This window comes from Lampris incognitus, chromosome 9 (genome assembly GCF_029633865.1).
Source record: "Lampris incognitus isolate fLamInc1 chromosome 9, fLamInc1.hap2, whole genome shotgun sequence".
Taxonomy (NCBI): Eukaryota; Metazoa; Chordata; class Actinopteri; order Lampriformes; family Lampridae; genus Lampris; species Lampris incognitus.
In genome coordinates, this window is record NC_079219.1 from 40,528,736 (window position 1) to 40,544,074 (window position 15,339).

The following is a 15,339-nucleotide window of genomic DNA, read 5'->3' on the forward strand; positions in this document are numbered from 1 at the left end:
GGCCAAGTACAATTGGGGAGAAAAAGGGGGAAAATTCCCCCCCCCCCCAAAAAAAAAGGAGATTGCTTTGATGGGCATAACGGGGACTGGCATGTTGTTTTTGATCGATTACTCATTTGTTCCAGATGGCTTTGTTAGGCAGCGTTTATTTTATTCATTAGGTACAGGAGCAATGATATCATTGCACATTCTAATAGTATATATATAAATAGACATCTGCAACACAGTCTGCCAAGATGTGTACATTAGAAGGAGAGAGTGGCACTAACCAGCTGTGCTTCCTCCCACCTCTCCCTGTTCTCTTCCATTAGCAGGTTGCTAACTGACTGGACAAAGTTCTGGGAAACAAATCAAAAAATAAACATCAGATAATGAATTTGAAAAAAAAATAGCTTTGCATACTCAAGTAAGTCTAAACCTTTTCTCACCCAACTCACCCTTATGTCTGCACTGCTGGGGCTGTAATAAGCCCTCCTGAAAATCTCTGTCATGTTCCTCAGGACATCTACAATGGCCAACAAGTCACCACTGTAGCTGGTCCCATCACTGGTTGTCACCCTCAGCTTGGTCATCACCTCAGAAACTCCATCTCCCACAAGGCCTCGCTGTGCCTTTGACAGATGTTCCCGAGTCTGGGGAAGAAATTCTTTGCAATTAATCTTAAAAATCAAGCCTCTAATAAATATTTACATTCATGGACAAGGGCCAAGAACTGGGAATTGATGGAATCCTACTGTAACAGCAGACCCCTAGAAAGGTGATATATGGAGTGAATGTGAGAACTATGGACCAGTAGGATACCTACTTCCACACTTACTAAGAAGCAGCAAGTGGCTCAATGCTCAAACATCAATAGAAGGAAGCTACTGACATGACTTGAGATGGAGAGGATTCAACGGGATGACCATACAGTTCAGCACCCTGAATGGCCACCCAGTAGGCAAGAGATGCATGCAAACACACTCCAACCAGCTGAAAAAATCCTACCACTCATGACAGCTGAAGCGATTGAGGTTCAAATGAGAAGCAAGGCCAGACTAAAGACAGTCAACCCCTGGGCACAGCTTCCATGACTCAGTGGCAAAAGTAAGCCTGCTTGCAAAGGTGAAAACAGCCTTACGCAACATCTCAACTGCCACCATAACAGAGACCAATGAGTTTGTATATGCCACTGCAACTGTAATCCTGGATGTGCTTGGGTACAGGATTAAGGACAGAGGTCACCAACAGCACCCTCCATGGAAGAGAAGACTTGAAGCCAAGATCAAACCAGCATGGAGAGATGTTAGCCAGTTAACCGAGGTGCTGAAAGGTGTGAAGACAGACAGGCCCTGGTTGAAGAAGTACAACAAGCTGTCCATAAGTGAGGCCCTGGAAACTGCCAAAAAAAAAAAGGCTCACAGCTCTGGCCACCACGCTGAAGATATACACTAGAGAAGTAGAAGTCAACAATTAAATGGCATGTTCCTCAAATAACCATCTAAAGTGTACTCTCAGAGCAGAGTAACAAGGGAAAAACATCAGACCCACCCAGAGCAGAGAATGAGCGATACTAGAAGGATATATGGGAAAAGGAGGCATCACACAACACGAATGCCCAGTGGCTGGTGAGCCAACGAGCAGATCACAGCAATATCCCAGAACAAGAACCAATTATCTTTACAGTGGCCTACATCCAATGACGAGTCTCAAACATGAGGAGCTGGACTGCACCAGGCCCTGATATGATTTACGCCTACTGGTTGAAGAAGCTAGCGGCACTACATAAATGCCTTGTGACACAGATGAACCAGTTGCTAACATCAGGGTCTCACCCTGACCGGCTAAAACAGGGGAGAATAATACTGATCATGAAGGATCCCCACAAGGCTAGAACACCTTCAAAGTACCGGCCGATAACCTGTCTCTCCACAACATGGAATATACTATCAGGCATCATAGCAGCTAAGCTGAATGGGCACATGAGTCAGTACATAAGATAAACTCGGAAAGAAATTGGGAACAACGCCAGAGGGTCAAAGTATCAGCTACTGGTTGATAGAGCAGTCACCCAAGACTTTAACACCAGACAGACCAAGCTGAGTACAGCGTGTATTGACTATAAGAAAGCCTACAATTCAATGCCCCACACCTGGTTACTGGAGTGCTTGGCACTGTACAGAGCCAACATGACACTAATAGCCTTCATGAAGAACTTAATGTAGCAGTGGAAAAATACCCTAGAGGCCAACTCAAAGACAATCACACAGGTAACCATCAAATATGACATATACCAAGGTGATGCACTGTCTCTGCTGCTGTTATGCATAGACCTGAACCCCCTCAGTCAGATCATCACAAAAGGTGGATATGGATAGAAGTTCAGAAGTGGAGTTACCATCAGCCACCTCCTATACATGGATGACATCAAGCTGTATGCCAGGAATAAGTGAGACATTGACTCACTGATCCACCCCACCGGGAGCAACAGCAATGACATCAGGATGTTATTTGGACTGGACAAGTGCAGTCCTATAGTGGCAAAAAGAGGAAAGGTGGTGAGTACTGAGGGGGTTGAATTACCAGATGGCAGGATAACACACATACAGGACAGTTACAAATATGTGGGTATTCCACAGGCAAATGGAAACCACGACGAGGCAGCAAGGAGGTCAGCTACAACCAAATACCTCAAGAGAACGAAGAAGGTCCCGAGGAGCCATCTCAATGGGAAGAATAAGATCTAATCACTAACAAGCTAACCAGTCGACTAACGGGTCTGACCCATTAGCCAACTGGCTAGTGAGTCTACTCATTAATGATCGTTACACTAGCCCCCCTCCTTCAGGAAGTACGTCCCTGTGCTTCAGCATACCAGCTCCCTTACGCCTATGGGCACACACGCTTCCGATGGCTTCATGGTCTCACCATCGCACTTCTGACACCAATTGTAGTGAATTCAGGGGGCGGCCAGGACGCGAACCCAGGTCACCCGCACCATGGGCAACTGTGCTAAGCAGTTGACTAAATTGAGGGTCCGACCCATTAGCCAACCAGCTAGTGATTCTACTCATTATATATATATATGGCATTTTTTTTTCCGAAACCGTCAATGGTGTTGAGTGCTCGACTAATGAGGAGCGGAATATCAACACGGATACAGGAAAAAAGATTTTAATGCATAGCAGTACAGGCCTGTTTCTTGCGTCTCGCACTCAAAACATTAGCAGCTGATGAGGGCAAGACGCATGAAACAGGCCTGTACTGCTATGCATTAAAATCTTTTTTCCTGTATCTGTGTTGATATATATATATATAAAAAAATGTTTATAATTTGTATTTGGCGAAGGTTTTAGGAGGGGATGGGAATCTTAATTAAGCCAGCACTCTCCAAATACTTGGGGAGTTAAATTCTATACAGCACTGAAAAAACGAATTGTCATATTATCTGACGTAAATGTACAAAGACAGAAGAGCTCCATAACAAATTGGTGTTTACCTTCAACAAAAAAACCCTTTGCTATTCTTACCATAGTTTGGATGCTGCGGTAGTCATTGGATATGCATTTCATATATGTGGGATTCTCCCAGTAGGCAATGCCTTCCTCATCTAGCGTACACCGGCGCAGAATAAGTCCTGTGCAGGGACACAGGCAAGAGTTTAATATCACAAAAAATTAAAATAAGATAAAAAAAGACTGTTCCTCATGGCTTGTCCTCTTTTACACCATATAAAACAAATATAGTTTAGCTGATCTTGGGGCAGATCTTGGATCCAGAATCTGGTGGTGGTGGTTAAGCTTACCCATGGCATTCGGAGGGCAGCGCACTGCAGCCGTGTTCCCAGCAGAAGTCATCTTCCATACAACATTGGAGAAATTGTCCTCGCTGCAAATCTCATGGGGTTCTGAACCAGAGAAGAATGCAGATAAAAGATGTTAAATTCAAAAATCTTTTTTTTTTTTTTTTACTAATTCATGGTACATAATTTAGTTGTGATCAAGTGCTTGTTTATGGAACAGGATATTTTCAGTTTCTGGTTTACTTTCATTGACAATGAAATAAACTTTGCATTCACTGACCTGGGCATCTCTTTTCATTGCAACGACGGACCTCCTCTTGCTCACCAGGACAAGGTTGGCCTCCGAAGAAGGGCCCGTAACAAACCCTCTGCTTCTGCTGGCTCCCCCCACCGCATGTCTTGCTACAGCTTGCCCACATTGACCAGGACTGCCACTTGCCGTCCACTGACAGAGTGCACAAGACATGAAGGCATTGAACAGGACTGAGAGACAGACACCGCTCGCTCGCTCGCTCTCTCTCTCTCTCTCTCTCTCTCTCTCTCTCTCTCTCTCTCTCTCTCTCTCTCTCTCTCTCTCTCTCTCTCTCTCTCTCTCTCTCTCTCTCTCTCTCTCTCTCATTCCACTATAAACTGCCTTTAAACAAGCGAACAGGTGGCTTACAGTGGAGAATATTACATGTTGCAGTGAATTATTTTATCTCTGTAATTAATCACACTTTTTCTAATGAATGTCCTTTCTGTGGGTTGGTAGAAACTGTTTTTCATGCTTTTTAGACTGCAGAAGACTTATGGAACTTTTTGGTGCTTTACATTGTTTGTTTACTTCCTTTAATGAAGTGTGGACTAAAACTGCTTTTATTTTCGGAGCAAGATACAATAAAAATAATGCAACAAAGTGGCACATTTTGAACTTCTTTGCTGGTGAAGCTAAACTGTCCAATGTACGTATATCACCAGAAAGAAAAAGATAGAAGGAAAACTGTGAAGAAATAGTCCCTATGTTCACCTCTCTCGTAAAATGTTGATTGATGAGTTTGAGTTTTGAATGATTTTAAATTAATTAATAGCATGGTTGTTTGTAAATCAGTGATGTTATAATGATGTAATTTGCTCAGTGATGAATGATGAATTGTAGTGACGTTAGTGACTGTTTCGGATATCGTTATTTCTGTGAGTCTTTGTTTCAAAGCTGCTGTAAATGTGTGACAATGTATTAAAGTAGTTTTTTTAAGTTGAAACTCTCCTCTCCCCCCCCCCTCTCTCTCTCTGCACTCCATGCGGGAAGGTTGCGTGCGTCAGCGTGAGTGAGGGCGTTGAATGAGCTTGAGTGTGTTTTTTTGGCTTAATTCACTTGTTTTCTACCGCTTTCACTTTTCTTTTCTTTTCTTTCTTCTCTACATGGTGAGGTGAGAGAAGTTTAATTTTACTTCGTTGCTGGTTGTTGGAAAGCGACTGGAGTAGCCAGTCGGCGTTTGGTGGTGTGCAATATGGCGTCCCTCCCTGGTGAGGGCTCGCCTCCCTTGTCTATCAGACACGGGGTTAGAGTCGTGGTCGAATCGCGGTACACTGTCGAACAGGTTCTCCTGGCTGCAGGAGAACAGGTCGGTTCTGAGAACATCACCTACGGCTCTCGGGTGAACAAAGCCATGGTGGCTTTTCTCTGAGAGGAGCGTTTAGTCCACCTGTTGGTCAAGAGAGACCTGGTGCTGGACGATTTGTTTGTGCCGTCGACACGTGTTACCGTGTCAGGCGTACCTCCATTTATCCCGAACGAGCTCATTGAAAGAGAACTGAGTCGTTTCGGAAAGTTTGCTAGCGGGTTCAGAACAATTCGTCTGGGTTGTGACGACGCCAGACTGCAGCATGTTACCTCCCTGCGTAGACAGGCCTTCATGTATCTTAATGACCCCCCAGAACATCTACAAGTGTCATTTAAGGTCAAATGCGAACACGGCTTCTACACTTTGTATGCAAGTTCTGGCAGCATGAAGTGCTTTGAGTGCGGCGATGTCGGCCACAAACGTTCATCCTGCTCGCACAGGGAGCCCACAGCGGGCAGCAGTACAGGCGAGCATCAGCCTGACGGCGCTGCTGAGGGCGGTAGCCCGCAAACAGCGCAGCAGGCGGCAGGAGATACCGCAACCGGTGATCCGCAACCTGGTACGGAGGGAAATGTAACAACTGAGCAGGACAGCAATACTGTAAATAACGGTAATATGAGTGGTACTGAAGCACAGGATGCGGATGTATGCAGAGACGAAGGACAGACAGAACCAGTGAGAGGCAGTCACCCAGCCGAGGCAGAGAGCCAGGTCTCTGCAACAGGTGAGTCACACTGTGAAAACGCTGGAAATGAAGATGAGGACATGTTAGAGGATGACAGCCTATCTCAGTTTGCTGATATTGTGTCACAAGGTGATCAGCAGTCATATTCATTGAAAGGGATTAATGATTTCCTTGACGAAACCTATGGCAGACAGTCTGTGGATGTATCAGATTTCTTCTCAGATTTGGACAGGTTTGTTAACTCTGTTATAAAAATTAGAAAAACAGCTGGATATGAAGAGCTCAGTAAGCAGAAGAGGTTTCGTCTAAAGAAGATTCTGACGAAACTCAGGAAAGAAAAGCGAGGAAAGGTTCCTTTAAATGTTCAGAACTGAAATATAGGTGATACACAAAAGGTGTTTTTCTCTCTTGGAAAGGTCTCACTGTCTTATCCTTCCTTTTCTCTCTTCTTTTAATGGACGGTTTGTGAGTAGGGAATCTAAATATTAATGGAGGACGGGATAGAGTTATGTGAGGTGTGGTAGCTGAGCTGAATAGAGCTAAGAACATAGATGTGCTCTTCCTAAATGAAACACATAGCTCTGTAGACAACGAGATAGAGTGGGAATGAGTTGGGCAGGCCAGGTTTTTTTGAGCCATGGTACCAACTTTAGTGCAGGTGTAGCTGTTCTTTTCTCGCAGCGCCTCCTTTTAACAAATGTTTTGACATGTGAAGTGGAGGGCAGAATCCAAGTAGTTCAGGCAACAATCCGAGAAATACCTTTTGTGTTTATAAATGTGTATGCTTATAATACAGGCACTGATCGCTTGAGATTGTTTAGCAAACTGAGGGATAAACGTCAACAATTTAATAGTGGCTCAATCATAGTGGTGGGAGGAGACTGGAATTGCACTACACACCCTACAGTTGACATAAACTCAAAAGAGCCCCATCCACCGTCAGCTTCTTTTCTGACCACTGTGGTCGCAGAAAACGACCTTACGGATGTTTGGAGGACACTTAATTCAACAGCTAGACAGTACACATGGGTAAAAGCTGCCGAGGGTAGTGTGAGGGCAGCCATGTTGGACAGGATTTACCACAATCAAACATACAGCAACAGGTTGATTAAGTCCACGATATCACCCGTGTGATTTTCAGATCACCATTTAGTAGTGGCAGATTTTTCCTTACAAGTTCAATTTCGACACTGTTCCTACTGGCACTTCGATGTGCGGCTAACGCATGATAAAGCCTTCTGTCAGTTCTTCTTTGACTTCTGGAGTCATTGGAGGCTGAGGAGGAAGGATTTTGAGAACTTAGCTCGATGGTGGGAGGTAAGAAAAACACAAATTAGGATTTTATGTCAGCAATACAAACAACACACTCTCGGTGTGGAGAAAATCTGTCTTGACGAATTAGAGAGAGAAATTAGGACATTAGAAGGCAAAGTAATTATTGGACATGATGGCAACAGCGGCACTTGGGAAATTAGGAGGAAGGCTTTAGGTAGGTTCCTACATGAGAGACCAAAGGGTGCTTTAATCAGAACCCAAATTGCCACCATCAAAGACATAGATGCTCCAACTTCTTTTTTCTTTAAACTCGAGAGAAAATTAGAAAGAACAATGTGATGATGCATCTCAAACTTCCCAGTGGGGCAATTACAACTGATCCATCAGAGATGAGGAAGTTGGCCATAGACTTTTACAGCAGCCTGTTCAGTGCGGAGACCTGTGACTCTGACTGTGTGGGGGAGATACTGGAGGGACTGCCTCAGCTGGGTGAAACACAGGTGACTTCGCTGGAGTCCCCCATCTCCTTTGATGAGATGTCCGTGGCGGTTCAGCAGCTCAGCTGTGGCAAAGCCTCCGGAGTTGATGGACTTCCTTCAGAGTTCTACAAGACGTTCTTGACTCTAATTGGACGAGCCTTACACGATGTTTTTAAAGAATGTTTGAACTCTGGAACTCTACATTTGAGTTGTAGAAGGGCTTTCCTGACACTGCTACCAAAAAAAGGGAGATCTTGGCCTACTGAAAACTGGACGCCAGTTTCATTGTTATGTACTGACTATAAGGTAATTGCAAAATGTCTTTCAAATAGACTCAAACAGTGTATGGATACGGTTTTTACATTACAGCCAGACGTACTGTGTTCCTGACCGTACAATTAAGGATAATCTTTTTTTGGATATGGGACATTATTGCCATATCTAAGCTGCAGGAGCTGGATGTTGGCCTGTTTTCCTTAGATCAAGAGAAGGCTTTTGACAGGGTTGACCATTGCTTTCTGTTCAAAACACTTCAAGGTTTTGGTTTTGGAGATAGATTTGTTAACTGGATCAAGTTGTTGTATTCCGGAGCCAGTGTTCTGCTGAAGGTAGGAGGTGGACTCAGCCGACCTGTCTCTGTTAAGAGAAGTATAAGACAGGGTTGTCCCTTATCTGGGATGCTGTACTCCCTGGCCATTGAACCACTTTTATTTCAGCTCAGGCAGGGGCTCCCAGGGCTAACCTTTTCAGGGAACATCACCACTGCAGTTAGCTTATCAGCATATGCTGAAGATGTCACGGTTTTCATAACAACCCAAAATGATGTACAACTTCTCAAGCAGAAATTGGCCTTATACGAACAAGCTTCCTCTGCAAAAGTCAATTGGTCAAAATCTGAGGGTCTCTTGCTGGGGGAATGGAACAATAGAGAAAAGCCGACATTACCAGCGGGGCTGCAGTGGAATACAGAAGGGATAAAATGCCTAGGCAGTGACCGCTTCCTGAGCAAAAACTGGGAGGGTTTAACTGAAAGGGTCAGTGCCCGATTGTCTAGATGGACTTGGATCCAGCTTCAGTTGTCCTATAGGGGGAGAGTCTTGATTGTTAACGACTTGATTGCCCCGATGTTCTGACACCGGTTTACAGTTGTAGAACCTCCGGACACGCTCATATGGGAAGTACAGAAGACGCTGGTGGACTTCTTCTGGGGAGGCTTTCACTGGACAAAGTCTGCTGTACTGTTCCTACCAGTGCTAGAAAGAGGACAGGGCCTGATTGACCTCCGCAGTTGACTTTGGAGTTAAACAGCATCTGTGTTGCTTCGGAGGGTCATGAACCTGAACTATGACAAGCACCTGTTCCTTCTGGACCTGGCTGGTATGGATTTCACGACAACACCCTTTTATCAATCTGTTCTCCACGCTTGGGGAACGGTCTTACGCACCAACAGAGACTACTCCCACCTCTATGGCAGTGTAGGGGCGGAACCACTGTTCCATAACCCACTGATACGCTGCAGGATGCTCAGCTCCGTAAGTGTACAGACATCCCTCATAAGAGCTGGACTTACGAAGTTAGCGTGTCTCAGATCAGGAGGACAGTGGAAGATGGCTGGCATTTTAAGCCAAGAGACTGGCTTTAAATCTCTTCGTTTGATGGAGAGGTTGTTGGGAGAAGTGATCAGTGCACTTCCTGGCTTCTTCAGGGAGGCAGTACGAGCGAAGTGTGGAGAGGATCAGACAGCTATGCGGCCTGTCTTTCCATCTTTGTCAGTCCGTGCGGCAGTGGAGGAGCAGGAAGAAGCAAATGGGGCCATTCTGTCCTTCAAAACGCCAGAACTACATGACCTCTCAAGTACATCACAGAAAGCCTTGGACGCAGTCACTGTAAATGTTCTCAACAGAACATCATTAGCCGGCGTGCAGGAGTCGAAGTGGTTGAGTGTGTTGGCACCAGGCTCATCCCCCATGGGCAGCTGGAGGTCCCTGTACAAACCCCCCATAGAGAAACGCACTGCAGATCTACAGTGGAGGGTGGTACATGGGGCTGTGGCTACGAACAGACATGTGGCACACATTGATCCTAGGGTAGGGAGTCACTGCTCTTTCTGCAATGATGAAGAAACCCTACAGCACTTATGGTTCAGATGTCCCAGGTTGGGCCCTCTTTTCTCTGTACTGCAGCGGTGGCTCAGAGGTTTAGGAGAGGTTCTTGCAGACAGCCTGTTTGTCTTTGGTCTGAGGTATACGGCAGCACAGTGCAGACGTGTCACCTTGGTTAATTTTTTGATAGGTCGGGCGAAAATGAGCATTTGGCTTAGCAGATGGAACAAGATGAAAGGCATAGGGTCCACAGACGCCATGCTCATTTTCAGGGGTCTAGTGGCTGCTCGGCTGAAAATAGAGTTCATGTTTTTCAAACTTAGTTCAGACTTGGAAGGATTTATTTCTATGTGGGGACATGGAGATGTGCTGTGCACAGTGGAAGAGCAAGTGCTTCTTCTTAATTTTTGAAAAAAGGGAAAATAGGGGGAAGGTCTGTATCCTTTTGTTTTTACTGTGTATGGCAATTTTTGTGTTTTTCCACTGTGTATATGAGTATTTGTGTTAATGTTATCTTGATGTGACTGAAGAATTGGAACATTAAAGGTTTGGTTAAAGGTCAAAGGTCTCTCTCTCTCTCTCTCTCTCTCTCTCTCTCTCTCTCTCTCTTGCTCTCTCTCTCACTCTCTCTCTCTCTTCTCTCTCTCTCTCTCTCTCTCTCTCTCTCTCTCTCTCTCTCTCTCTCTCTCTCTCTCTCTCTCTCTCTCTCTCTCTCTCTCTCTCTCGCAGAAGTGAGCGGAAGTGCGAGCGAGTAAACGGAGTGACAGCGTTTTTTTGTTGCTTCGGTGTGAGTAAAAATTATATGCTTTCTTGTTATCTGTCTGTTCTGTTTATTTTCGTGTTTAGTTTGTTGTCATTGTCATTGTCATGTTGGTGTGAGATGGACGAGAAAGAAGAATTCTGGAGTGAGTTGGACGACGTGGTGCAGAGTGTACCCAAGGAGGAGAGAGTGGTGATTGGAGCGGACTTCATTGGACATGTTGGTGAAGGGAACAGAGGTGATGAGGAGGTGATGGGAAGGTTTGGTATCAAGGAGAGAAATGTGGAAGGACAGATGGTGGTCGATTTTGTGAAAAGGATGGAAATGGCTGTGGTGAATACATATTTCAAGAAGAGGGAGGAACACAGGGTGACATACAAGAGTGGAGGAAAGTGCACACAGGTGGACTATATCTTATGTAGATGGCGCGATCTAAAAGGGATTGGAGACTGCAAGGTGGTGACAGGGGAGAACATAGCCAGGCAGCATCGGATGTTGGTCTGTAGGATGACTTTGGAGACCAAGAAGAGTAAGCGAGTGAAGACACAGCCGAAGATTAGATGGTGGAAGTTGAAGAAGGAAGACTGTTGTGTGGAGTTCAGGCAGGAGTTAGGATAGTCACTGGGTGGTAGTGAAGAGTTGCCAGATGGCTGGGCAACCACTGCAGAAATAGTTAGGGAGACAGCTAGGAAGGTAGTTGGTGTATCATCAGGACAGAGGAAGGAATACAAGGAGACTTGGTGGTGGAATGAGGAAGTACAGCAAAGTATACAGAGGAAGAGGTTGGCAAAGAAGAAGTGAGATAGTCAGAGAGATGAAGAAAGTAGACAGGAGTACAAGGAGATGCAGCGTAAAGCGAAGAGAGAGGTGGAAAAGGCAAAGGAAAAGGTGTATGGTGAGTTGGATGACAGGTTAGACACTAAGGAAGGAGAAAAGGACAGATTGGCTAGACAGAGGGACCGAGCTGCAAAGGATGTGCAGCAAGTTATGGCGATCAAGGACAGAGATGGAAATGTGCTGATAAGCGAGGAGAGTGTGCTGAGAAGGTGGAAGGAGTACTTTGAGGGGTTGATGAATGAAGGAAATGAGAGCGAGAGAGAGAGAGAGAAGGTTGGATTATGCGTGAATAGTGAATCAGGAAGTTCAGTGGATTAGCAAGGAGGAAGTGAGGGCAGCTATGAAGAGGATGAAGAGCGGAAAGGCAGTTGGTCTGATGACATACCTGTGGAGGCATGGAGATGTTTAGGAGAGATGGCAGTGGGGTTTTTAACTAGATTGTTTAACACAAACTTGGAACTTGAGAGGATGCCTGAGGAGTGGAGAAGAAGCATACTGGTACCGATTTTCAAGAACAAGGGTGATGTGCAGAACTGTAGCAACTACAGAGGTATAAAGTTGATCAGCCACAGCATGAAGATTTGGGGAAGAGTAATAGAAGCTAGGTTAAGAGGAGAGGTGACGATTAGCGAGCTGCAGTATGGTTTCATGCCACAAAAGAGCATCACAGATGCGATGTTTGTTTTGAAAATGTTGATTGAGAAGTATAGAGAAGGCCAGAAGGAGTTGCATTGTGTCTATGTAGATTTAGAGAAAGCATACGACAGGGTGCCGAGAGAGGAGGTGTGGTATTTTATGAGGAAGTCGGGAGTTGCAGATAAGTATGTAGGAGTGGTGCACGATATGTATGAGGGAAGTGTGACAATGCTGAGGTGTGCGGTTGGAATGACAGATGGGTTCAAGGTGGAGGTGGGATTACATCAAGGATTGGCTCTGAGCCCTTTCTTGTTTGCAATGGTGATGGACAAGTTGATGGACAAGATCAGGTAGGAGTCTTAATCGACGATATTGTTCACAGATGACATTGTGATCTGTAGCAAGAGTAGGGTGCAGGTTGAGGAGAGCCTGGAGAGGTGGAGGTATGCACTGGAGAGAAGAGGAATGAAAGTCAGTAGAAGCAAGACGGAATACCTATGCGTGAATGAGAGGGAGGACAGCGGTATGGTGAGGACGCAAGGAGTGGAGGTGACGAAGGCATATGAGTTTAAATACTTGGGGTCAACTGTCCAAAGTAACGGGGAGTGCAATAGAGAGATGAAGAAGAGAGTGCAGGCAGGGTGGAGTGGGTGGAGAAGAGTGTCAGGAGTGATTTGCGATAGAAGGGTACCAGCAAGAGTTAAAGGGAAGGTTTACAAGATGGTTGTGAGACCAGCTATGTTATATGGTTTGGACACAGTGGCACTGACGAATAGACAGGAGACGGAGCTGGAGGTGGCAGAGTTGAAGACGCTAAGATTTTCATTGGGAGTGACAAAGAAGGACAGGATTAGGAATGATTACATTAGAGGGACAGCTCAAATTGGACGGTTTGGAGACAAAGCAAGAGAGGCAAGATTGAGATGGTTTGGACATGTGTGGAGGAGAGATGCTGGGTATATTGGGAGAAGGGTACTGAATATGGAGCTGCCAGGAGAGAGGAAAAGAGGAAGGCCAAAGAGGAGGTTTATGGATGTGGTGAGGGAAGACATGCAGGTGGCCGGTGTGATAGAGGAAGACGCAGAAGACAGGAAGAAATGGAAACGGATGATCCGCTGTGGCGACACCTATCGGGAGCAGCCGAAAGTAGTAGTAGTAGTTTGTTGTCATTAGGTGGTGGTAGTTTGGTAGTGCGGTTGGCAGCCGAGCACTATGCCCGTTGTCGGTTACTGTGCAGGGCTGGAGAAGCTGACACGCGGTTAAAATATTGTAACGTGCACGGATAAGTAGATACGTTAGCCCTTGGCTAATGGGTCGGACCCTTTAGTCGACTGGTTAAAGTTGTCGCCCGCGGTGCGGCAGATACGGCTGTGGCGACGGTTCCCCGACTGCCCCCCAGAATTTGCTGCATTGGTGTCAGAAGTGGGATGGTGCGACCGTGAGGCCATCCGAAGCACATGCGCCTAGAGGCGTGGGGTCATAGGGAGATGATACGCTGAAGCGCGGGGAGGCGCTTCCCGAAGGAGGGGGGGTAGTGTAACGCGCACGGATAAGTAGACACGTTAGCCCTTGGTTAATGGATCTGACCCTTTAGTCGACTGGTTAACGTTGTTGCCCGCGGCGCGGGAGATACAGGTTCGCGTTCCCGGACTGCCCCCCTGAATTCGCTGCATTAATATAGCGAATTCGGGGGGGGGGGGCAGCCCAGCCGGATCATCAGAGCCGGCACACGAACTCAGATATCCCGTACCGCTGGCGCCAACGTTAACCAGTCGACTAAAGTGTCCGACCCGTTAGCCAAGGGCTAACGTGTCTACTTATCCATGTACGTTCCACTATGACTGAGTGTCGGCTGTTGGGTGGAGGAGACCAGCTAGGCTGTTGGAGAGGTTGTCGGTTTTGAAAGTGTAAAGTCTGCTCGTCACACGAACAAAGCTATTGTAATTTTCTTAGACTATGTGGCCAAAGTCGAACAATTTGTCAAAATGGCGTAGTGATTCGCGATTCTTTCACCCCTGTTCGCCCGTTGGTGAACAGCAGAGAAGATATCGATTTCAAACGCACCTCCGTTTATTAAACATGAAGTGTTGGCCATGGAGCTGTCATGCTTCGGGCAGCTGGTGTCCCCCATTAAATTGGTTCTTCTGGGGTCTAAGTCGCCAAAGCTAAGACACGTTGTCACAGAAGACAGGTCTTCATGATCTTTAAGGACAGCACTGGTGATTTAAACTTGACTTTCACTTTCAAAGTTGACGGCTTTAGTTACAATGTGTTTGCGACTTCTGAAACGATGCAATGTTTCGGTTGCGGTGCAGAAGGACATTTGGTTCGGTCTTGCCCCCAGGCCAGAGAGCAGACCAGCTCGAGCCCGCCTGGAGCACCGCAGCCAAGTCTGACTCGCCCAGTGCACAGCAGTCTGCAGAGAAAGTAGAGGAGACCAAGACAGACACGCAGGATAGGGAGAAGATTGTGAAACAGGATCAAGCTAAGAGTAGAAATGAAGTCGTTAATGCCCAGACCAGAGAGAAATCGGGAAAAACGCGAGCTGGCAGAGGAAAATAAACATAACAAAGATAAAAAAGCTGCAGTCAGAGTTTGGAAAGTGTGGTCAGTGATGAACTGATAGATGAAAATATGTCTATGGTGGAGAATGGTCTAACAATTAAATGTAGTAAAAGAGCAGGTGGTGCCAAGGCTAGGAAAGAGTTGGATGATTCATCTGATGAGGAATGTGAGTGGACACCATCACAAGAGGATTAAACAATGTTTTATCCCCTTGAGGGAAAAAAAGTAACTGAAATTAAAGGGCAAAGGCCAGTTAAAACTGATTTTTTTTCTTCCCTGATTTGAGATCTTTTGTCAGGTCTGGCACCGCTGAGGAAGGAAGAGGGGGCTTTTATCGACCCAGAGATTTACAGGCTCAAGAAAATTATGAGAAAAGTCAAAGCACAACTAATTGACGATGATTATGACAAAATTGATTCTTCAAATATTGTTTGTTTCCTTTTCATTTGAAAATTGGGTCTTTAAATATAAACGGAGCAAGGAGTGATGTGAAAATAGCTTCTCTTTTCAAATTGGTAGAACTGAAAATGTTAGATGTGTTTTTTGTACAAGGAACTCACAGTGACGCCATGAATGAAAGTGACTGGAAGAAGGAGTGGCCCGGGGAGGTCATCCTAA

General features: G+C 45.8%; 1 protein-coding gene across 1 annotated transcript in view; it reads right to left on the bottom strand.

Annotated features, from left to right (window-relative positions):
- The window catches only part of adgrb1a (adhesion G protein-coupled receptor B1a), a 128,367-nt gene that overhangs the window by 53,482 nt on the left and 59,546 nt on the right, over window positions 1-15,339 (bottom strand). The window contains exons 7-11 of the mRNA XM_056286986.1: window positions 4,062-4,226; window positions 3,785-3,886; window positions 3,510-3,616; window positions 438-632; window positions 270-338 (exon numbers count right to left, since the gene is read on the bottom strand). Coding sequence (XP_056142961.1) covers window positions 270-338; window positions 438-632; window positions 3,510-3,616; window positions 3,785-3,886; window positions 4,062-4,226 — 638 coding nt within the window. The remainder of the gene's footprint in view (window positions 1-269; window positions 339-437; window positions 633-3,509; window positions 3,617-3,784; window positions 3,887-4,061; window positions 4,227-15,339) is intronic.